Source organism: Fukomys damarensis, unplaced genomic scaffold, assembly GCF_012274545.1.
Source record: "Fukomys damarensis isolate Sample0158 unplaced genomic scaffold, DMR_v1.0_HiC HiC_scaffold_1, whole genome shotgun sequence".
NCBI classification, from domain to species: Eukaryota; Metazoa; Chordata; class Mammalia; order Rodentia; family Bathyergidae; genus Fukomys; species Fukomys damarensis.
The window spans coordinates 59,722,251-59,745,985 of record NW_022900913.1 but is presented as its reverse complement, the minus strand read 5'-3'; the positions used below and the strand labels follow the sequence as shown (position 1 = coordinate 59,745,985).

General features: G+C 42.3%; 1 protein-coding gene across 4 annotated transcripts in view; it reads right to left on the bottom strand.

The window, feature by feature from the left end:
- Pde8b (phosphodiesterase 8B) overlaps window positions 1-23,735 on the bottom strand; it is a 96,314-nt gene that overhangs the window by 56,343 nt on the left and 16,236 nt on the right. Inside the window, exons 5-9 of one of the 4 annotated variants that reach the window (XM_010619104.2) lie at window positions 18,232-18,320; window positions 11,887-11,965; window positions 8,135-8,275; window positions 6,490-6,578; window positions 4,452-4,512 (exon numbers count right to left, since the gene is read on the bottom strand). In XM_010619104.2, the coding sequence (XP_010617406.1) occupies window positions 4,452-4,512; window positions 6,490-6,578; window positions 8,135-8,275; window positions 11,887-11,965; window positions 18,232-18,320 (459 nt within the window). Of the gene's footprint in view, window positions 1-4,451; window positions 4,513-6,489; window positions 6,579-8,134; window positions 8,276-11,886; window positions 11,966-15,884; window positions 16,024-18,231; window positions 18,321-23,735 lie in introns of those variants that run through there. The other 3 variants (XM_010619107.2, XM_010619105.2, XM_010619106.2) reach the window with 3 other exon arrangements.

Here is a 23,735-nt window from a genome sequence, read left to right as displayed (position 1 = left end):
TGCAGGGGGCATTATAATCCTGGACTTTAAGTTTTATTGCAAACTGACAGTGATGAAAACAGCATGGTACTTGTGAAAAAAACAGACCTGTGGATCAATGGAACAGCATTGAGGATACAAAAAACAAAACAAAACAACTTTCAGATATTTGAACTTTGAAAAACATACAAAAATAACCTCTTCAGTAAATGGTTCTGAGAAAGTTGGCTATCCCATGCTGAAGATTGAATGCAGACTCATACATCTAAAAATAGATTTAAAGGGAGGGGAGGGGCAGGGATTTAGCTCAGTGGTTCTGCTGCCTGCCTTGCAAGTGCAAGGACCCAAGTTCTATCTCTGGTACCAATAAATAAATAAATAAATAAAAATAAAATAAAAATAGATTAAAAAATCTCAGTGCCAAAACAGCGAAAGAAAAATAGGTAAAACTCTTGAAGACATAGGTGTAGGCAAGAACTTTCTGAATAGAATCCCAACTGCACAAGATAAAACAGCAAGAAGTGATATCATACCAAATTAAAAAGCTTCTGCACAACAAAGGAAACAACCAGCAGAGTGAAAAGACAACCTAAAGAATGGCAAAAAATTTTTTTCCAGCTATACATGAGAAAGAGGACTAACATCTAGAATACATAAAGAACTCAAAAAAATTATACCCCAAATAAAAAACCCAATTAAAAAATGGGCAACAGAAATGAATAGATACTTCTCGGAAGTACAAATGTCCAATATATATGTGAAAAATGTTCAACATCCCTTGCCATTAAAGAAATGCAAGTTAAAACAATACTAACGTTCTACCTACTCCAGAAAGAGTGGTCATGATCAAGAAATCAAATAATAACAAATGCTGGTAGAGCTATTTGGAAAAAGAAACTCTTTTACATTGCTGGGAATGTAAACTAGTATGACCTCTATGGAAATCAGTATGGAGACTCCTCGGAAAACTAAAACTAGAAATTCCAATAGACCCAGCTATTCCTCTTCTAGGCATCTTCCCAAAAGAATTAAGGATACTATATTACAGTGTTACATGCATAGCCATGTTTATAACAGCATAATTTATAATAGCTAAATCTTGGAAGCAGCTCCTATGTCCAACAGCAGATGAATGGATATAGAAAATGTATTTATAAACAAGGAAGGACTACTTTGCCATAAAATAGGATAAAGTAATTTGTAGGAAAATGGATGTTACCTTCAGACCATAATGTTAAATGAAATATATCAGCCACTGAGCTTAAATATCACATTGTTTCTCTTATATAAAAAAACTCAAAATGTAAATAAAAAGCACCAAAAAAGATAGATAATATGAAGCAAGGAGCTAGATCTTTTGCAAAAGGGAAGGGGTCCCAGAGATGGAGGGAGGTGGCCTCTCTGGTGACACAGCTCCCTTTCCCCAGACCTGGCTCTGGACTGGCTTAGAAGGAGCTGGAATAACACTGGGGTCCTACATGGCTCCTTCTCCCTGTGCAAATCTGACTCCAGGACTATGGCAGCAGATACCTGATATTCCACAATCTGTGTCATGAATTTGAATTCTGAGCTTGTGAAAAGGTATAAACTTCAAGGGACTCAAGTCCTTACATCTGCAGAATGGCAGTGTGAAGGGGTTGAGACAAGGTTGGAGATAGCATTTGGGCTTGGATGCAAAGTGTGTGTGGGGTCTAAGAAAGAAGGCAATTCAAGGAAAAAATTTATCTTTTAGAAGTAGGGGTGACACCCTCTGTGAAGAGCCAGATGGCAGATGATATAGGTTGTGCAAGTCATACTTCGTCTGCTGTAGGGCTCTGTCCTGCTGTGGGGTATCAAAGCCACCACAGAGAGGGAGGTCGTGCTCCAGTTAACACTGCATGTACAGAACAGCCCACCTCTGGTCTGCAGGCTGCAGGGGTCACCCCACCCCACAGACTACTAACTAGCTGCTCGCCAGCTCCATCAGGTGTCTCCAGGGCTCACTCTGCCCCTGGGCTGAGACTCCACTGCTCCCGGGGTCCAGCATAAAGCAGCTATTGGTGCACATCTGGGAGGAAGAATGTGCGGAAGGGGACAATGTTTACAGCAGACAAACCTCTCTTAACCCTTTCCAGCCCCTTGGCAAAGAACTACCGGCCTCATAGAGGAAAAGAAATCTTTGCTAACAACAGACAGCCAGAATTTGGCTGTCTGGCTTACAATTTCATTCCTAGTTAAAATGCAAACCCACAGGTCGATTCTGACGTCAAGTGAACCCCAGAAAGCAGAGCTACTGGAACACCCACAGACAATGCCCAGCCACGCACTTTGGCCTCCTTCGCCAAGGAGCAGCAGCTCTGGAGCCAGCTGAGGGAGAAAATGCTTTATTATTAGAAAATCTAAGAGTCTCTCTAGGCCTGAGCAGCACCATTAGGTGACGTCAATGGCTCAGGGTCTCTGAGCGCTGCATTTCCACTCTGCTCAGAACAATGCTGATTCACAGTAGTAAAGGCGTTTCTATTTAGAGCTAGAGGACAGAGGTGACCCTCACTTCTGAGGTCCCATGCAAAGGGGCTTGTCTGCTTTCCCTAGGCAACAGGAAGAATTCAAATGGCAGGGGGCTGGGACTGAGCCAAATTTATTCAAACTAAGGGCCAAGGGCCTTCTGCCTGCTAGGTACCCGGGCACTAAGACCCTAGAGAGGGCAGGGTGGTTTAGCACACAAATAAACAGCTATGACAGTGGGGAGGGGCTGATATGAGGCAGAGAAGGGACCTTGGAGACTTGGGGAGGAAGGCAGTACCTAATGCTTTATGGGCTGTACTCGAAGGACTGACAGGATTTGGGTATGTGGAATTACGGGGAACTGGTGACAAGAAGGCCGGAAATCCCATGCATGGAGGGTGGGGTGAGGCTGAATTAGTGGCAAAGGGGTACTTGATTTGGCACAGAGCTGTACTGATGGGAGAATAAATGGCCAACAGACCTATGCCCTGCCTGTGGATCCACAGCCCCAAAACGGTGGTTGGCACTGCTTGAGTTCAGCAGCTGTCTCTAAAACCACACCAGGATCGCCTGTCCTGTTCCCACTGCTTGTGTCGCCTCTCACACAGACCTTACTTTCCCTATGGCTACGTCTCAGTGTGGCTACTGGAAGAATTTTTTTTTTCCTGTGAAACCCATTCCTTTCCTTTCCTGGAGGTCTCCAAGGAATTGACTCCCTGCGTGACCTTCTGGTATTAACTGAACATTTCCTGACACTGAGATTAAATTCTCAGTGCTAACTAGTGTCCTGAGGTGCCAGCCAAAGTCTCTCCAGATGCAGGGCCACTGTCCCTCTGCAGCTCCTCAACACTGGGAGGGGCCGGGTGGCTCTCATCCTGACAGCCCGCACACAGCCCCTCACCTGGCCGGGCTTCACCTCATCTTGTACTTCACAGGTCCCCACTATGCACGACGCCCAGAAACACTGTTCTTTTCTAAAATCTTCAAAAATCTCCAAAGTCAAAGGCTACATTTTATACGTTTTCAAAGCTAGATTACGAATTATGTTTGTTTTATACTTTTTAACCAACAAATTATGAAGTATGAGTTAAAAATTCACATGATTAAGTAATGACAATATAAATTAAATAGAAAAAATACCTTTATTAGTGTTGCTTGCTGTTTTAAAATTACCATTAAAAGTTCCTAAGTACGGCAACTCACTAAAATTCTGTTACTTTAGAAGACATCATTCAAAAGTATTGCTCTACATTAGGGATCCCCAACCTGTGGGCCACAAGCTGTACTGTTAGGACCCAGGCTGCACAGCAGAGCTGAGTGGAAGGGGAGGGGCAGCCAGAGAAGATTACCCTGAACCTGTAGCCGGGCCTGTCCCCAGCATGCCTTGCTGAGCTCAGACCCTGTCAGAAGCATGAGATTCTCACTGGAGCTGGGAGCGTGAACCCTACTGGGAACTGTACATGTGAAGAAACTAGTTGTGAGCTCCTATGAATCATCCTTAAACCATACTATCCTCACCAAAAAATCATCTTGCAAGAAAATGGACCCTGGTGCCAAAAGGTTAAGGACCCCTTCTCGGCATGAATGGTTAAAAAAAAATTATCACAGTACTAATTTGGAAGGACTCTTAATTTTGATGTGACTTTATAGGGGTGAATGCCCAAATTTATATTTGTTTTCATTTATTTAAGAAATTATGATGGGAAATAGAATTTTTTGTTTGCTTGTTTGGAGGAAGAATTTTATGCTTTCATAAAGTGTGCTGTCCTGGAGAGGGAGCCACAAGGCCCAGCACAACCAGCGCGCACCAGTAATAAAGTAAGAGAGGCTTGCAGGGGAACTGTAAAAACTATCCACTGGAGCTGTCTAACTTTCCCATCAACCTTCTTAGCGGTAATGGCTGTAAGCTGTGGAAGACAAGCAGAGAGCAGCAGAAAGAAGGCAACAAAGGCCACGCTGACAGCAATGGAGAGAGCTGAATACTGTACCTGCTTATTCTTGTCAGTGGTACAACACAGCTTCTTGAGTGAGACAAAATGCCTAATTTTCCTAATAACATAAATAATCAGTGATTAGGGAATCAGACAGGAGACGATTCAACAAATCAGCAAATGAAATCATTAGAATCATCTTAAAGCAAAACTCAAGGGCTTTTCTTAGAACTCAAGCAAAACCCAAGCTGCAGAAAAACATTTCCTACACAAGTGCCCCGTACACCTCCAGGATGGGCGTCCTTGCTGATCCTTGCTGACTCACAAACAAACCTTCCTAGAGGCTGTTTCCCTTTGTAGCTGCCTCCTGAAGTTTGGGCTCTAAGTATTGTCAGTGAGAGGATGAGTTGCTACTGCAAATAAATTGGTTTTAATTCTGCTGACATGAATAATTTTACTGCTTATACAAAAAGCAAAAGACTTATTTGGACAATGTACAAATTTCATGGTTTTTGCATTAAATATTTCATATTATTTCACATTATGTTTGTCTTAATGGAAATATTTTTTTTTCAGGCTAATAAAATCCTTCTTATTTCAAAGTCATGGACAGCATGGCAATCTCAGCCCGTGGTCTTGCTCACTGCTAGCAAAATATGGCCTGAGCTGCATCTTTAGGCAAAAACTAACTCAGGGTAGATTTTCTACTGAGAGCAAAGGCATCAAATCTACAGATTATGTTAGACTCTGCACCCCAGCAGGATTTGGGATGCCCTCTTTCTTTATTTCTCTCTGGTTCACTTTTCTCTGGATGATGCTAAAAAGAGCCTAAAAAGTACCTGTTATTCTGTAATGAGCCCCACTCAAACAGGAAAGGGTAAAATCTCCTTACTTTTAATCAGACTTTCCTCTGATAGCTCACTGCCTACAGTTAGGGGAAATAACACTGGAAATTGTGCCTGGATAAAAGAATTTTTCTCTCATCTGTCAAATCAGAAAAATTTATTCTGACAAAATTAGTAGGCAGTAGGATGTTTCTTCTGCTTTGGTTACACAAAGATTGTGGTCACACACACACACACACACACACACACAAAAGTGGATCTTAGCCTCCATTTCCTGAGAAGATGGTCTAAAGATGATAAGAACAACATAAGTGCCGAGGGCATTATCTTCTTCCCGGGCTTTGTACACTGATGGTTGGTTGGGGATGGCCATGCTGAGGCCATGCCTGTCAGGATGAGGGACAGGGAAGCCTCTGTCAAGGTGGGTGACCCTCAGCTAGGGGCTTGTCCATGTCCAAAACCTCCAGCCAAAGGTGAGACAAAAGTTACAAAAGAGCACGACATAACAGGCAGTGATCTCTGAATTTAAAAGAGGATAATTTCAAACTAACCAAACAAGTAAAACTGGGGGAAAAACAATCTTCGAGTAGTTGGTGATTTTAAGAAATATCAAGTTTTCTAATCACACAAGTTTCAAGGAACTCAGATAGCCTTGAAAGTCATGAGTAAGACTCTTCTGGTTCTAGTTAATGGCATGAAAACCGCTATCTTATTTTTTAAAAAATGTCCCATATTATGTGTTCCTTGTAAAATCAAAACTCTCATGTTGGTTTTGACCCTCAGGCTCATTCATGAGGGCTCATTAACGAGGTGATCTAAGGGATCCTACTTGACTTTGAGAACCTGCACAACTGAACAGGGAGAAAGGAAAGTAACTGCAGAGTTTCTTTATCTCTTCACAAATAAACAGGTCTCTTCCCATTATCTGAGATCCTTGGAGTCAATAAGTTCAGCACCTTCCCTCTCCAGTCCTGGGTCTTGGGGACAGCAGGGCCACATATAATCAAGTGCAGGTGGGAAGTTGGGATGTGGAGGTGAGGTTTTGTGAGGCACCAGGAGCAGGAGCATGGGGGAGACCATGCTGGGGGATGCAGCTGACCAAGCAGAAGTGCCCTTGGTACCTACCACAGATGGCACAGCCTTAGTCATGTGTGTCTTAGACTCAGGCTGGCATTCCAATATGCCAAGCCAATGCCCACCCAGGCCCTGTGTGCTCAGCTGCATGGAAAAGCTGAAGAGTATGCTCTCACCCTCCTTGGCCAATCACTGGAGTGATCTTCACATGCTGTTGGATGCTGTCCCCGGACTTCCGTCGGGCATAGTAAACCCCCTGCCACTCCTACATGGACAAAGACAACTCTTAAAATCCTTCCATTAAGGCACATAGCTTCTCTTACAGAGGGCCTTCACAGGTTGAGTGAGAAAGTCCTCATGCGCTGTTGTGGCTTTTCTCCAAACTGCTGTATTGTTGCATGCTTGCAACACTGACATTGTCACAATGCATAAAGACAAGACTGAGGCCAACATGTCCACTGCCAGGATGCCTGTTCTAGGAGCCAAGACACCTAACCATGGGTGGAATTGCTGCCCTCATCCCTAGTGGTACCATGGTGCCAGGTCTGAGAAGTGTGCCCTGAGATCTTCATAACCTATGATCTTGATATCGTCATCCTGAATTTACAGATGGGTGAACTGAGGCTCAGAGACTAAGTGACTGGCCCACATTAGCAGAGGGTCTGATTATAAAATTCCATCTCTATCTCTCCCTGAGCCTCCTAGCTGTCGAACACTCCAGGGTCTTCCCAGCTCGGGCTCGTCCCGGGTTACTCTGGCTCCTTACAGTTTCTGCAGATGATGCCAAGGGAAGCTTGAAGATTCCTATAATCTCTGGACCATGGGGATACAGTAGAGATGAAGAGCCAGGTGACCTCAGGGGGTGCTGTGAGCACTGTACTATTTAGTAGAGATGAAGAGCCAGGTGACCTCAGGGGGTGCTGTGAGCACTGTACTATTTCCAGGTCAGAGCGATGAAGTGAGAACATTAGATTCTCTGTGGCCGTTTCTTGCCTCCCCGCTGCACAACCACCAGCTAATGAGCATGAGCACTGGTGCCACCAGATGTTTGGCTGAATTCGCTCAGCAAAATTTTTGGGAGTAGTTAATAAATGTCCTGTTTCCTTTTTGTGTCCTTTTCATATCCTTATTGTTCCAATTGTTACAAAAATTAACAACTTCAATAATGCACACTTTCCCTATAAAATGGTCCCTATTCGATCAAGACAACAGTCACTCAACTGTTGCACAGTGGATATAGGAAGGTGGAAGAAAGAGTGTGCAGAGAGGCATTCAGAATGCCCTGAGGGCCATGCTTCTCTGGAGTCCTGGGCTGGAGGAGCAGCTCCTCCAGCATTGCCGTAGTGATTGTCACCTGCCAGGATGAAATGCAAGCCACTGAGGGAACAGGTGGTGTGGGGAAGAGTACCTGTGAAGGCTGAACAGTGACGAGTTCAGAGAATGGAAGAGGACACCTAATAAGAAACCCAGACCACCTTTCAATACTGATACTAAGCTCTCCTAGTCCCCCTCACACTGATGCACTGAATGCACAGCAGCTCTCAGGGCAGACCCGGTTCAAAGACAAGCATGACAGTCCAGCAATGACAGGGGCATGTATTCATCCAGGGATGAAAGGTCCTTTCACAAAACAATATCCCGTATCATCATGACAAGCACCAGACTAACCTGAGATCCCTAATTAACTGACCCGTTAGCTCCTTCTGCAGACATCAGATATCTTTCACTTAGCTGTGCTGTTATTAAAGAAGACAATTTTAAAGACAGGCATAAATGCTCCCTGGGTGGGGGTGTGTGGATTGGTCTTGTCAGTTCACCCACCTTTCCCTTCTTGATGCACGTATTGATGGTGTCAAGAAGGTCTGCCCGGTTCTTGTCACTCTTGGGCAGATCGGCAAGTTCTTTCCCCAGGAGCTCCCCTTTGTGGTAGCCCATCATCCTCTCGAAGGCTGGGTTGACATACTGTCAGGGGGAGGAGGGTACATGTCAGAGTCCACAGGGAAACTTGCACAGACACAGGAGTGTCAAGCGGGAAGTTCCCTGGACTGTAGCCCCCTAATGCGGGTGTCCCTGGGCCCTGCAGAGTGTTCCGGACCCCCTTGAAGTAAAGGCCTCCATCCTGGGTGGCAATTTATTCATGCAGCTGCCAGCCCTGTCTCCTGCAGAAACTGGAAGAAACTCTGTAGCAGGAAAAGAGCAGGAGTCCTCATTTAGCAGCCTCAGGCTCTACTGGGCCTCATTCACCATTAAAACTGCCCCATGAAATTGGGAAAATTTCAGAAGACAGAAATACAAAGGCAGATTCATGGCAGAGCACTTCCCCAGTACTATTAAATAGATAAATAAATGCTCAGTTAAACAGGCTGTGGCTTGTTGTGGTCACACATCTGTGCAAGGCAAAAATCTGCCCCTGCATCTTCTTGCCACAATTTGTTAGTCAGTGCTGCGGTTTGGCCCACTTCTGCTCTAATCTGAACAACAAACACAGTTAAGCAGCATGGCAGGAGGCAGCCTTCTCAGCACTGGGCACAGGGTATGGGGCAGTCAGGAAGATAAGAATCCTGCTAGTGCTCTTGGTCAGTGGACTCAGAAGTCTCTTTCCAAAAGCCTGCTGAAGAGCTGGGATTCAGAGCTGTTGCTTTATCTGACTCCCAGCTCTGGCCTCACCCACCAATTTCTGTTCAAGGACCATAGTCACTAGATGAAACCAGGTGCTGGGAGCAAGGGGTGCAGCATGTGGGGAATGTGAACCCCTGAACCTAGGTCATGGTTTTCCTTGTGCTTGGTTTCCATTCATCTACAGCTTCAGAAACATTCTTTCGACTGTAATCACTCTTTCCCTCCACTGGGAGGACAGTGGTCATGAACTAGGAGACATTGGAACGCTTCAGGGCTTATTGCCTGGGGAACAACTCCTCACACAACTAATTCTGGGGGCTGATGGCTCAGGAGGATGCTCTGGCCATCAGGCCAATGGAGGTGGCTGAAGAGGAGGAGTAGTGACATTGTTTTCACAGATTTCTAGTCCCCTCTGGTCATGTCCCCGAGCAGGACAGGTCACAACTGCAGCCTGCCACTGCTCAGCAGGCCAGCCCCATGATCCCCGTCCTACCCTTGTAGGTGTTGAGGTCCCTGTTATCTTTCCCTCCTCTCTGGGCCTCTCCCATGTGCTCTCTGCCTTGACTGCTCTCCTTTGTCTCTGCCTCATCAACTCAACTCCAAGATGTCCTTGCCTCCTCCAGGAAGACCTCCTTGATTTCTGCCAAGTCTGAGTTGGAGCCACTCCCAAGCGCTTCCCATGAGGCTTGTGCTGACTTCTTGTGGCTTAATTACATTACATTGGATGGAGTTTTTATCTCTCCCCCATTAAATATTACATTAAAATCTCCAGAGCCAAGGTTATTTTGGAGTTGTCTTTGGGTAATCAGGGCTGTTTAGTATATGTTATATGAGTAAATAGAGGATGTACTGTTTTCCTTATTTGTTGGCTACAGTCTTACACATCTTCACACATGTGGTTCTGCTTTGGTTGTAAATCTGGGTAGAAGTCATGGCCCCTTTTCAACCAGGGATCTTGTAACCTTAGAACATAGCAGGTACACCAGGAAATGACCCCAGAGCCCAGGTACCTATATTCAAATCCTGGCTCTGCCCATGACAGGCTATATAACCATGGGGAAATTACTTAACTTCTCTGGTCTTAGGTTTCCTCAACTGTAAAATGGATGTAATAGTATTACCTGACCCACAGGATTGTCTTAAGGAATGTATGAATATATATATATATATATATATATATATATATATATACACACACACACACACACACACACAAATACCTGGCACCAGGTAAGTATCATATAAATGTTTGAAGCAAATAGAGATAAACAGAAGTGGAGGAAAGACAAGGAAGGAGAGAGACAGGGAGAGACAAGTTAACAGATAATTCCTAAATTTTAAGTGCTATGAACTGGCCTCTGAAGAAACACGCACTATCTAACTGGTGTGTTCTGGGAAGGATGCTGATGTCAAGCAGGAACATACATAAAACATTTTGTCCAAGGTCATTTCAGTGCCCCCCTTCATATCAACACTCTCTGTTCAGCTTTTCCCTGCTTCCTCTTGCTTTGAGTTTTACATTTCAGATTGCTGGTGCATCTTTAAAAGCAGCACAAAGAGAGTTGCTGAGGAAGAAACCACATCATCTTATTCAGAATCCTTTCAGTGCAGAGATGTCCCTCCATCCCCTTTACAAGCACCGGCTGTCCTCAAGCCCCTGGTTCTTTCTGCTAATGCAGAGACCAAGAGTGCTTTATATCATAATGTGGCACTGTCACCATGTTACCTCTCCCGGAGGTATGAGTTTGCTGACTACCAGCTGCTACCAATAGGGTGAAGGACTTGGTTCCCTGTTCAAGCAGAGAAGGCAGGAAAAGTGCAGGAAGTCCAGTCTCCTCATCACCGAAGTCACAATCTAACTGCCCACTGTAGAGCAGGGTGGGGCAAAGCACACATGTTTCCTGAATAGACTGATACAAGTTCTAAGTCTATAACAGAGATGTGCTTGGCATTCTCTATGGTCTAAGGCACAGTGATGTTCAGTAGGTCAGTAACAGAGGCTAGTAACATCCAGCATTGAAGACAGCTACAGATCCATTTCAAGGGGAAGCAAGGAAAACAAAGTCTTAGAATACAGACAAATAAGAACCAGACAGAAAGTCTCTGGAGTCAGAATGACATGGCTATGTGTTTTGGTTTCAATGTTTATTACTGGGGCTTTCCTCCAGATAATTGCTTGACCTTGTTTGGCCAGAGTCCTCACTTACACTCTTGGCCAGTTATGTCTCCTTCAGTGTCACTGAATGGGTCTATTGGACAATGAGAGAAGACAAATTCTCTCATTTGAATTTGGGGGGTGCCTACCCTACTCAACAAATCTGATGCAGTCAAGCCAGTACCAAATAGTGCAATGTACATTTCAAGGTATTTTTAACTGTAGATGTTTTGTTCTCCAACAGTTAAACTAAGAATACCTCATTTCAACAGAGGTTTATCTACTATACAGATTTATTTAGGGAGATGATATTAGTATGAGTGCTTTTTAATTAGATACCAACCATAGGCAAATGAATGTCTTTGAAAACATTCTGTTCCTATGGACAGTTATAAGCATTTGTTCTATAGATCTGATTTACTTCTCTATAAATAGTCTTGACCAATGACCCAAAGAATTTACCACATCTCTATCAAAGAAATCACAGGTTCCAATCTGAATAACTTTCATTCTTTATTGAAAATCTTATTCTTAGCTTAAGGCTATCAGTATTCTTTGCATACTTTGATTTTCTTTTCTTCAGTGTGCTAATATGTAAAGATTATGGGAAAGTACTTGAAAAAGGACAGCTCAAACTTGAAAGGTTCTATTTTTTTTCCTTGTTGTTGGTGTGGTGGTGGGGGGGACCTGAACTTAGGACGCTGTGCTTGCAAGGCAGGTCTGGCACCGCTGAGCTAAATCTCCAGCCCTGAAATGTTCTGTTTTGATATCTAATGATATAAAGTGTTTCTTTCCATACCTGAATCACATGGTCATCGCTTGTTATTTCTATGGCTTCATGACAGTGGTCTAATGCTGTAAACACTGAATTACAGGCCCTGAAAGATACAAAAGCCTACTGTTAGTTCTATGAAGACCATTTGTATTTTATTTGTTAATTTAACAAAGTAAACTGAGCACAGATTCATTATGCCCATGTGCTTTTGCTATTGTTATGGTCTGAATACTGGCGCACTTTCAAAATCCCTGTGTTGGAATCTAATAATGCAATGGTATTAAGAGATGATGCTTCAGGAATTAATTACATCAGGGGGCTCCACCCTTATGAATGGGGCTGGTGCCCTTATAGAAGAGGCCAAGAGAGATTCCTGGGTCCTTCTGCCATGTGAGGACACAGAAAGTGCCGTCTATGAATAATGGGCCCTCACCAGACACTGAACATGCTGGTACCTTTTCCTTGAACTTCACAGTCTCTAGAACTGTGAGCAATACATTTTATTATTTATAAATTACCCATCTCAAGGTGTGTTGTTGTATCAGTGCTGTGTTTGGGGAAAAAAGTAGTCTTTCAAACTAAATGCATAAACAATGCATATTTATCTGTTTATGATTAGGCCAAGAACTGTAATTCAGCAAAATCTGAAAGGATTAGGCGTGCACTGAATGAAACTTCAGTATTGCCACAGAGAGCAAAGATGCAGATGAGACTGTCTTTTAAGTCCCAATTGTTCTATGTCAGTGATGTTCCATTTCCTTTACAGATGTGGTCATGGAGAAGTAAAGCCTTATCAATCAGGCGAATCCAATTAAGCTCAAATTTGATCTCAGATTTTCTGGCCTTTTCTAATAGGCACAGGAAGATTTTTTTTTTCTTCTTATTTTGTGATGTTACTTTGCTTTGACCCACGCCCACTAGCAGGATGAAAGGCAAACATGGCCGAACTCCCCTTTCCTAGTTCATGTACCTACATAGTCTCCTAGGTGGTACTTTTCTTCTGGGATATTTGAAATCAGGCTCTCAATTTGTGGCTATAATTCTAACTAACTTCCAAATCTAGAGCAACTCCAAATACAGTAAGTTATTTACCATCAAATCCATTAAGTATGCAACTATAGCTGTTATTTATACAGTCAAAAGAATCCTAGTAAATGCTTTCTTACACATTACTAAAAGAAAAAGCTGATTTATTGGAGTGATATTCCTTCTTATAAAACAAACTCTTAAAATGTAATTTTTCCACTCATCAAGGCAGTTTAACTTTGCTTCCCTGTTTGGATCAATTTATAAGGAAGAAGGCAGAAAGCATTGGGTGAGATCTGGCTCTGTCTACAGTTACAGGACATTCGGCAATGTTTTATTTTTGCTTACTCTTGATTTCCTCATCTATAAAATGAGGAATGATAATGTGTATTTCACAGGTTTTTATCTGGATAATAATTGATGATTTATATGAGACATTTCTCCAAGTACTTGAGACCATACCAAAGAAGAATTCAGCACATGGTAGCTGTTATTATTTGTAAGATCACAGAGTAATATTTCTTTATTCTTTAAGGCCTTAAAAAACCTTGGGCAAGAAGAAAAATGAATCATAACCCATTTGTACTCATGAGTGTACCTGAAATGTCAAGCCCAGAACTACTATATCCAGTAATAGCAAGATAACCTGCACGTGGAGTAAAGGATTTTAGCCTACTTATGGGTAACATTTCTATAGCTGCAGAGATGAAGATAGCAACATGTAGAATCAGCCACTGTGGTAAGGGTGAGTAGGGCAGAGAAGAGGAGCAGCCTAAGTGGACTGACCCCTGAGAAGCTCGGACCATTTCCTTATTTCAGTTGCCTAGTCCACCTAATTTAAACAGTATACTGTCAAATACCATCACTGCACTTTAAAACATGGCCACTTAAAATAAGACAAAAAGATAAGAGAGGATGTTAAGACTGTGCCTAATACCATTATTACACTGCATCTTGAAAGGCAGGGAAGACCCAGCAGTACCAAAAGTACTTTCCAGGAATGTGGCCCAGCTGCACAGTAAAGTATTTTCAGGCAACAACAGCCTTTCAGAAATTAAATGTAGAGAAACAGACTCCTGTGGGCTAATCTGTCAACTTTGAGAGCTGGATAATTAAATTCTAATTAACACATTTTATCAAATGATAAATTCCTCTCTCACTTAAATATCTTCTCTAAGGTATCTATATGTCTCAACTAATTGCATAAACAGGTGCTTCAGGCTATTATCATTTTGTCAATTCAAGAGGCAGCTTTTACAAATCTCACATCTCACCTGCAGAGCTGACCTATTAAACATTCATTTTATAATTATCCACAAAACATAATCTCTTTGATAGATATTATGCCCAACAGGACACAGGCGATTCTCACACTGACAGTGCATTCTTTTCCTGCCTGCCCACACTGTGACAAACATGACCAGACTACAATGTTTATTTGGGCTTTCAATCTCTTTAGGCTGTTGGCCCTATTTAAGTAAACCTGCAGCAAAATGGGGTAATCAATTTGAGTCATGTTCCTAGAGTTTGAGAACTTAATTGCCTTTATTAATTATTCATATGCTTCAAGCAGAAGAGCCTTAGCTTTTATTAATTTTCTGTTCTTGGGAACCGTGCAACTGTATCTTAAATGTCTTTGTTTTTTACCCTTCAGGTTAAGAAGTTGGAAAACTGGACAAAGAAACACAAGGGAAAGAAAGGTATGCTTGCTTGGAAACAAAACCTAGAAATGATGGGCAATGTAATCATTACCCCTGTATCTTCCTGAGAGCCTTGAAGGTCTAGCAGGGGAAGGGCAAATATAATAGGGGTCCAGGCAGAAAGTCCAAAAATAACATAGTGCTCCAACAGGGTGCCTAATTCTGCTCCAGCACTGTCACCCACATGCTGGGTGCTGGGTGGCTGTTGTCATGCCAAGAAGCAGGCTGGTTTTCATGATTTTCCTCTGTCAACTGAGGCTGGGGAAGATATGTGATCACCTGTGTTGCTTGGAAAGGTTCTCTGTCTGGAAGCATATATACACACACACACACACACACACACACACACACACACACACAGTGAAGCCATCTAGAACAAGGTTGCGTCTGGGCAAGGTGGTGGCTTAAAGAGAGGAGATTCTGAACATGAATCTCCGCCTCAGCAGGGGTCTAGAATGAGTGTGTGGACAATGGGTTTGCTATTTGCTAGTGTTCATTCATGGAAGTGATGCACAAGAGTCTGTTCCAAGCACTGTGGCTGTCGCACAGAGCCCTGTCAAGATAAAGCGCTCCACAGATGTCTACCAGTCCTGAGAGATGGAATGTCCCACAGAATACAGAGCTTCCTTCACCAGAAATTTCAATTCTTTCTGAAACTGCGGATTGCTACTGTCTTAAGTTTTGGGACAAAATAAATAATTATTTGGGTGTAACTGCTAGACTAGGTAATGAGGCAAAGGATAGATAGAACTGCAAGAATATAGACTGATCCACTGAAATTTCTGATAAGTAGCTAAACCATTATCGTCATTTTAGATAAAATAGGTCTTTTATGATAAAGAGGTATAAGAACTTTAAAAGAGATAAGTGACCATCGTTTAGCTTGGGTTATCCTAGACACTGCATTTCCTGAATTCTGCCCTGCAGAGTAATTCATCAAATGAACACAAGAATGTGATTTAGGTCTTACAGCTCTAAAAAGTTATTCTATACAAAGGAATCTTAAGATTAGATACATCTTTTCTTTGATCAGATCAGACGTGTTCTTTTTCTTTCCTTGGCTAAATACATACAGTCACATACATGAAGCCTGGGTCAGAACTGTCCACCTTCAACATTCAACATTATCCTGCAGTACAGACTGTATTCTTGCAGAATCAACAGTCATGTTACATATTTAGCTGTAGCTGGGGGCGGAATTGTAGGGAAACGTATTACATAATTAGACTATAATTATTCTGGCATTGTATAATAAAGAGCTCATTTCCTAGTCTGTAGCAAATGACAGTCACTTGCCTGCCTGGGGTTATGGTAGATGCTTTGAATGTCCTTGAATGCTCTAAAGAGCTGGAGGTGCTCATGGTCTGGGTCATTGTCTTCCCTTAGGCTGGGCCCAAATCTGGTAGACCTGGGGAGCTTCAAACCATGCACAAGCATGTGCGCACGCACAAACTAAGGAAGGGAGAAAAAACCTAGGTAAGGCTAAGGCAGAACCAGCTAATAAGCAACAGCAGAAGCTGGTGTGGAACATAAGAGGATCCAAGTTCTGGGCAAGCCTGCCTGCCTGGGCTACTGCCTTCCTGGGTCAAGTCATTTACCAGCTTCATGCTGATCTATATGAAGCCTTTGCATTATGACCTCAACAATGGGTCCAACTCCTTCAACTGTTTCCAGGCAGTGAGAGGTAAAAGAAGCTATAGCACAAGGTATTTAGAAACTTGCAGAATTTCTCAAGCTGATACAATTTTGGGAAGTTTGCAATGTTCTGGTTTTATCAGCACAGTCACCTGAAGCCTCTTTCTTTTGGCCTGTGTTGGCTGCAATGTTTATTTCAAACTGCCAGACCTGCAAGTATCCTGTTCACCATGGACAAGAGCCCCCGAGGCCACTGAGGGACCCCTCAAGGCCTGATCATGGATCCTTCTAGCATCTACCACAGGCCATCATATTTAACGTTGACTAGGAGAGCAGCAACACTTATATAAAATAAAACAACGGAATTGCCTCTTTAAGCAATGAAGTGTTGGTATGTTGCTTTTTTCCCATAGATATTATAGAGTTAAAGGATTAAGCCACACTATAATCTCTCTGTCGTATTTATTTATTGTAAAATATCTAAAAATAACTAAACTTTTTACCCTCAAAAGCAGTAGAGACATTCAGGAATAAGAACAATTAGTGCACATTATTTAAAAGCATAAATTACTGAAGTAAAAGATAATGTTATTTTCTAGAAAAATTGCATTAAGTTCTCTGGCACTAATAAACATACAGATTAAAAAGAAACCAAGGGATTTAACTAACTTAAATATTCACAACAGCTTTGATGCTATTCCTCATAAAGACCTTGGTAATCAGAACTCAAACATCTGAATTCCCACCATTTTGAGATTCTCTTTTAATCTTTTCCATCTAAGAAAAGTATTTGTTCCTGCACTTTACCTTTTAGAGCTATTTACCAAAAAGCCACTTCCCAGACCAACATGCATCCATGGAAAACCTAATTCTGTAGCTTTTTGTCAATTCATTTGCTTCCCAAGGACAGAAGAGAATTAGGTTCATCTCTGGAAGCAAACAAGTAATCAAGCTGAGAAATACAATATATATTTTTTTTGGTACCAGGGATCAAACTCAGGACCTTGGCCTTGCAAGGCAGGCAGTGAAACCACTAAGCTAAAGCCCTGGCTCTGAGAAATATAATTATTAAAAGGTCTAGGAATGTGGCTCAGTGGTACAGCATTTGCCTAGCATATGTGAGGCCCTGAGTTCAATCTCCAGCACTGTAAAAAGAATGTAATTACTACAGGGAGATGCTGTCTCACTTTACACTGTGCATGAAACTACCAGTGACCTCTCAGCTAGCCAGAGAAAGAAGCCATGCAGGGACTTTCCTGCAGTGTGCCAGGAAGCTGCTGGAGCCTGGCCCTCCCAGGGGTCAAAGGTAAAGAAGAGCCTTGGCCTTGCTCTATGGCTTAAGGAGAACAAGTTGAAGAGATCAAGGTCCTGAGAGCAAGTCACAGCAGGGCTGAGCCCAAACAGGGCTCACAGTCCACCTAAAGCAGGACTTGCCATGTGTGCCTCTGGGCCTGGGCAAACACTAAGGAGTCCAACTGGGGCTGAGCCAGTGAGAAGCCTGCTCTTGAAGTACAACACACCTGTAAAGAAGCCTAGCATCCATTTCTTGAAGATACTTTATGCACACATGGCCACAGACTCCATGAAAATGCTCCTGTGGCCACATAGCAATTCTTACAATCATCATAATAAATATACTGGCGGGTGCTCCCCTATAACAACCCAAGTAGGAACTTATAAATGTTCAAGGTAGGACAAGAAAGTAATCCTCAAAGGCTATTTTAAATCCTGATCTACTTATGCAAAATTAAGCAGGACTTTTCCTGAGTTATGATTTTAAAACTTTTGTAAATAGTGGGAAATATTGTCAAAAGAAGAAATGCTTCTGAATTATTTCATTATATCAAATGGCCCCTGGTTTAGCTGCTGCTTTTGGCCAGCTGCCATTACCTGTTCAACAGCTTCTAAACCCCTGGAATTCAGCTATAAACCTGTGAACATCAGCCTGCTGACAGGTAAGATTTTTCTAAAGAATTGTTAACTTCATGGTACTTATTTTGCCACATACCGTAACTTGAACTGTGAGCGAACTTCTCCATGTTCTATTTGAATCAGTTCATTATAGCAAGCAATTATGCTGCTATTCTCCATAAATCTCTGAAAAGAAAGCAAAGATAATACATAAGACATTTCCAATTATTTCTTAGAGAGTCAAATAGAGGAACTTAATAATTGTTCTTACCCCCAGGTAACTGTTACATAAGACATCTAGTAGGTAGAAAGAGATGAAATAGAAAAGTTGTCAAGGAGTCTGAAATGCTTGTTTAAATGCATGAGGAAACAAAAAAGCAGGCAATACTTACACTTAGCTCCCTTTATAATAAAGGTGGGATAAATATCATTATGAATATAGTCACATGAAAATAAACACAAGGCCACAGAATGCCTGTCGAAGCACGCTAATTACTAAAATAGTTTTGCTTCATGTTGTACTAATAAAAATCATCAAATCCCAATAGTCATCACATGCAGCTTGCACCACACCATGATCTCTTTTGTGGGGAGAGGATATTCTTTATCTTCTGAGTGCCTGACACAGAGCTCATTTAAAAACAAGTGAGAGCAACAAGAGAAGACAGACAATCTTAATGAAAAAGCGGCCAAAAATCTTATGCAGGCCTTTCTCCAAAGCAAATATACAAATGTCCAAGAGGCTCATGAAAAGATGCTCAATACCATGAGTCATTAGAGAAATGCAAATTGAAGCAGAGAGAGTGGTCACTTCACACCCAGTAGGATGAATACAATTATTTTTAAAAAAAAACCGGAAGTAGTGTTGGTGAGGTTGTGAAGAACTGAAAGCCTGTGCTGGTGAGGGTGTACAACGATTTTGTCACTGTGGAAAATGGTCCGGGGGTTCCTCAAACATTAAATAATTACCCTGTAATCCAGTAGTTCCACTCCTAGGTAAATATCCACAAAAAGTGAAAACAGATATTCAAACAAATACTTCTACAAACAAGTCTACAGCAGCATGATTCACAACAGCTGCAATAAAGAAACCATAAACATATACAAAAGTTAGCAACAGCCCAAAGTCCATCAATAGATGAAGAGACAGACAAAACTGTTGAAGGCACATACAGTAGAATATTATTCAGCCACAGATCATAATGAAAGACTGATATAGGCTGCAACATGCATGAACTTCAAAACATGTAAGCAAAAAATATACCAAAAGTCACATACCATATGATTCAGTACACATGAAATTATCTAGAATAGGTCAATCTCTAGAGACAGAATGCAGACTGGTAGCTGCCAGGGCATGGAAGGTAGCGGGAAGAGTCCTAGGAATAATGGCTTGAAGGGAAGAATCTCTATCTGGGGCTGATAAAATGTTTTTAGAACTAGGTGGAGGTGGCAGTTCTATGCACCCACTCCTACTCGGCACACGCTGTAGAAGGTCAGCACTCCTCAGAGAAGAGGACCCTTTCACACAACGATCCCAAAGCAACCTTTTGCTGTTGTTTGCTTTCAAAACGTATACACACCAGCAGTCTGCTGGATTGATAAATGTCTGCAAGCTAATGACCACCACTTTGAGCGCCTCTTTTAATTGTGGGAGCCTAACGTAACTTCTATTAATCTCATGATGTCTCAATACATTTAGTATTAAAATATTTACACAAGTTTTTCTTTTCCTGATGTATACATGTTTTGACAGACTCTGTATATAAAGTAATATTTGATATAGGATCAACAAGAAATTAAGCATTTTTCTTGCATGAACACATCAATATCTAATGAAAAATGATGAAACGAGAAAAAAAACAGTAAGTAAAAAATAGGAAGGGAACAGATTGAACAACAGTTCTAGGTGGGAATGAGGAAAATGCCTTCCATCTTAACTTATAAAAATATAGACCATGCAAAACTTTCTAAGCATATGGTTAGCAAACTATTAAGTAAAAAACAGAACCAGAATTCCAAAGTATGGCAGACTCCTTGGTTTCCTCTCTGACTCTAAGATAGCTAGATAGAGGAGGACATAGGGCCCTCCCAAAAGACACATTGCTTTGATTTCCTTGAAACAAGTTGGCCAGAGAAAGAATCACCTTACACACAGACACACACACACTCACCCTTAGACTGAATGGCTTCTCCCTGGCGAATACCTTTCAAAGCCCCTCAGTTTCCCTGAGTCTCTGATTCCCCAGCTTTCCATGTGGAAGTGGGAAAGACTAAGGAAAGAGAATAAGCCACAAACATATACCAGGGAGACATACTTTTTTGAAAATTCACAAAGCACAGTTAAATATGGGTAGGTTCACTTGAACCTTTAGATGGGTAAAAACTGTCTCAGCCTATAACAGAGCTTCAAGGGCTGTTAGCTGATGCTTTGCAGAAACATTTAAAAATTCTGTAATAAAACAAATGGTGGCCTAAGGATTTAGCTCAGTGGCACTGTGCCTGCCTGCAAAGTGCAAGGTCCTGTGTTTGATCCCCCGTACAAAAAAAAAAAAAAGTGGTGATGGTAGGGTTCTAGGGATTGAACCCAGGGTCTTTGCACTAAGTTACATCCCCAGACATTTTTTATTTTTTATTTTGAGACAGGTTTTCACAAAGTCACTAAGTTGTCCAGCCTGGACTCAAACTTGCAATCCTTCTGTCTCATCCTCCCAGAGTGCTAGAATTACAAGCATGCTCCACTGTGCCCAGCTGATAAAGTAAGTTTTGATAAAGCTGAGGTGAACAGAGAAAGCTTCTTGACACTGGACCTGCCAGAGGATTCAATATGCTTAAAGGCAAACTATACATATGCTTAAGGGCAACACTGCTAACATGCACTGTGAATTCCTGGGGCAAGGAGAAAGAACAGTCTCCTCTAATCCTCAAGTTCTCTATTTTCATGGAATACCATCGAGAGATCTGGGGACATCAGTGTCTCTTTGAACAGTTTGGGAAATCTTACTTTAGCAGACCCAATATAGAATTTGGATGAATGTGCTGTTGAGTATTTGACCTTGTCATCAGTGTGAGCTCAGGCTGTTCTGAGTTGGTTCCCTCTTCTGCACAAATAGAGAAAATACCAAATCCCTCATACGTCAAGGAGGATTGAATATATCACTTTGCCCCGGCCTTACAAATACTAAACTGTGGCTCCTTACTTCCTGCTCCACAGGAGGACTCTACAGGGAGAACTATGTCCCATAGCTGTACCTAGACATTTGTTGCACACAGTCACAGTTCCAGAAATACTTGAGATGAGTGAACATCAGCTCAAAAGAGAAACAGCATCCAAAGGTACCTCTGGCAGGATGCTAATGTCTAGAGGGCTCTGTGGGGACCAAGCACCACGATTGTCACTTCATACACTGGGCTCCAAAGGCCTCCAGGGGAGCTTCTGGGGGTATCTGATGGCACAATCTGTTCCCGAATCCCCACACATGGACCACAAACTGAAGGGCTGGTGAATCAGCCTGTAATGCAGGAATGAGTGTCAGCAAATGATTTCGTACAATCAGAATGACTCAGGAAGGGGAAAAACCTCCAAAAGTCAGGAAGAGCTAGCATATATGGAAGCTGGTCAGAGAGTTGCCAAAGACAAGATTTCCTGTAGAAATGCACAGCACTTGGAGCTCTGCCTCAGCACTTCTTGAGCCCCAGTAACTCAAGGAAAGATGCTGCAGGTCCCAGGTACATCCCTTGGAAAGAGCCCTAGTGACAGGGGCCCCTGACCCAGCTGGTGAGTGGCCTCAATCAGACTGGACCCAGCATTCAAGGCAGTCCCTGATGGATGCTGACTCCTGTGCTCCCACCACAGGTTCACTCACTGTGGTTCACTGCAAAGCTCAGTAACACAGCCAAACCCATGGAGACCACACCTTCCAGAGTGGCACACACAGCTTACAAAATGTATAAAGAGGAAACAGTGATTGTTTCTCCCAAGATTTTCTGTGAGCAGATGTGCATTCTCTGGCCTACAATCAAGATGCTATTGCTACAAAAGACACAGATCTCTGAGCCTCATGAGCCCATGGAGGAAGAATCACTGAGCTAAAAACAGAATCCTCAAAGACCATGCTACAGAATGTGAGGCTCTAATCCACATAGCCTATAGGAGTGAAGGTCTTTCTCCACTATCTCCCAGGCAAGGAGAAAAACAATGTCCTGAGGTCAGATGGTCCTGACTTGGGCTGGACAAGGTCAGTGTCGGGAGCTGGTGGGGTAGGGTGAGTAACATGATGCAGAGATCCATGAAGCCTGTGAATATTTCTAGGGTTACTTCTCAGAAAAGGAATAAGGAAGGTAAACTCAGCCACCACATGACTTCTTTGCTAACTGTCCTCTAGCAGTTCTCCACCCCAGACTCCAAGGCACCCACTGCACAGGACAGATTTCAGAGCCATGTGCTGGCCACTACCAGAGGTGGGGAGGTGGCAGGCACAAAACAGAACCAGGAGGGTGTGGAACCTTCCCAACCCGGTGTGTTCACTTCTATTTCACAGGGGGAACCACTGCATCACTGCAAAGCTCTTGTACAAACAACACTGCTGCCCAAACTGAAGCACACCCAAGCACACAGCAGCTGTTCCCCAGAGGCAGTTTCTGCTTCTCTGTAGCCTGCAAGCAAGAATGAATTGTTTGTAAGTCAAAGGTAGCAAAGCACCCAAAGGAATTTTCATGATCCAAAGGCACAGGCCATACCCTGTTTTTAAAGGGATGCATTATACTATCTCTTAGAGACTAACACTATTTGTATCAAAAGACCTCGGGATATATGGGAAGCCTAACTACTTACTATGTTGGCAAATCTACTTGAAGTAGTCAATCTCATATTAAAGCTGAATATCAGTGTCATTCAAATAGTTGTTACTCAAAGAATTTCCCTTTACTGATGTTTGTAGTTTAAACCAGGAATTCACAAGATAGTACAGGTCATTTATTTCAGTTTCAATTATCAGCAAAACTTGCATGGGCCAACTATGGAGCTCTGTCCTCTTTTTTTAAAAAGAACCACTTTCACATATTTAATAGAAGTGATAATATGATTGCTATGAAAGAATTTAAGCATACAAATGTTCTCCATAACTTCTCTATAAGAATTTGTTTTCTCTTAATATTATGAAACATACTTCTATAAAATTTATGTTTCAATTATCTTTTTCTACTCTATCTTTTATTCCTTTATTTTAAATCAATTCCATCATTTTCTTTTGATGTTCATGATCACAGTTTCACCTCCAGTCAAATTTTCACCATGAGATGCCTGCTGAGCCTTTCTATTCAGTTTGTGGGTTAGTCTCCTTGGAATAATCAACCTTCATCTTCAAGCTGAGTACCAGTGTTTTTTATGAAGTTGTCAATCAAAGAACTTTCTCTGGCTGTTATTAATAGTATAAACCTGGAGTTCCAGCATGCCTGTCCCTAGGGTATGAGTATTGGCTGGGTCCAGGCCAAGAGCCCTGTGTGCCAACTTGGTGAACTCATCTTCATATAGCAACACACACATGTTGAACTTGACCGACTAGACTGATTTTCATGAGCTTACTTGGGGACTACAGAATT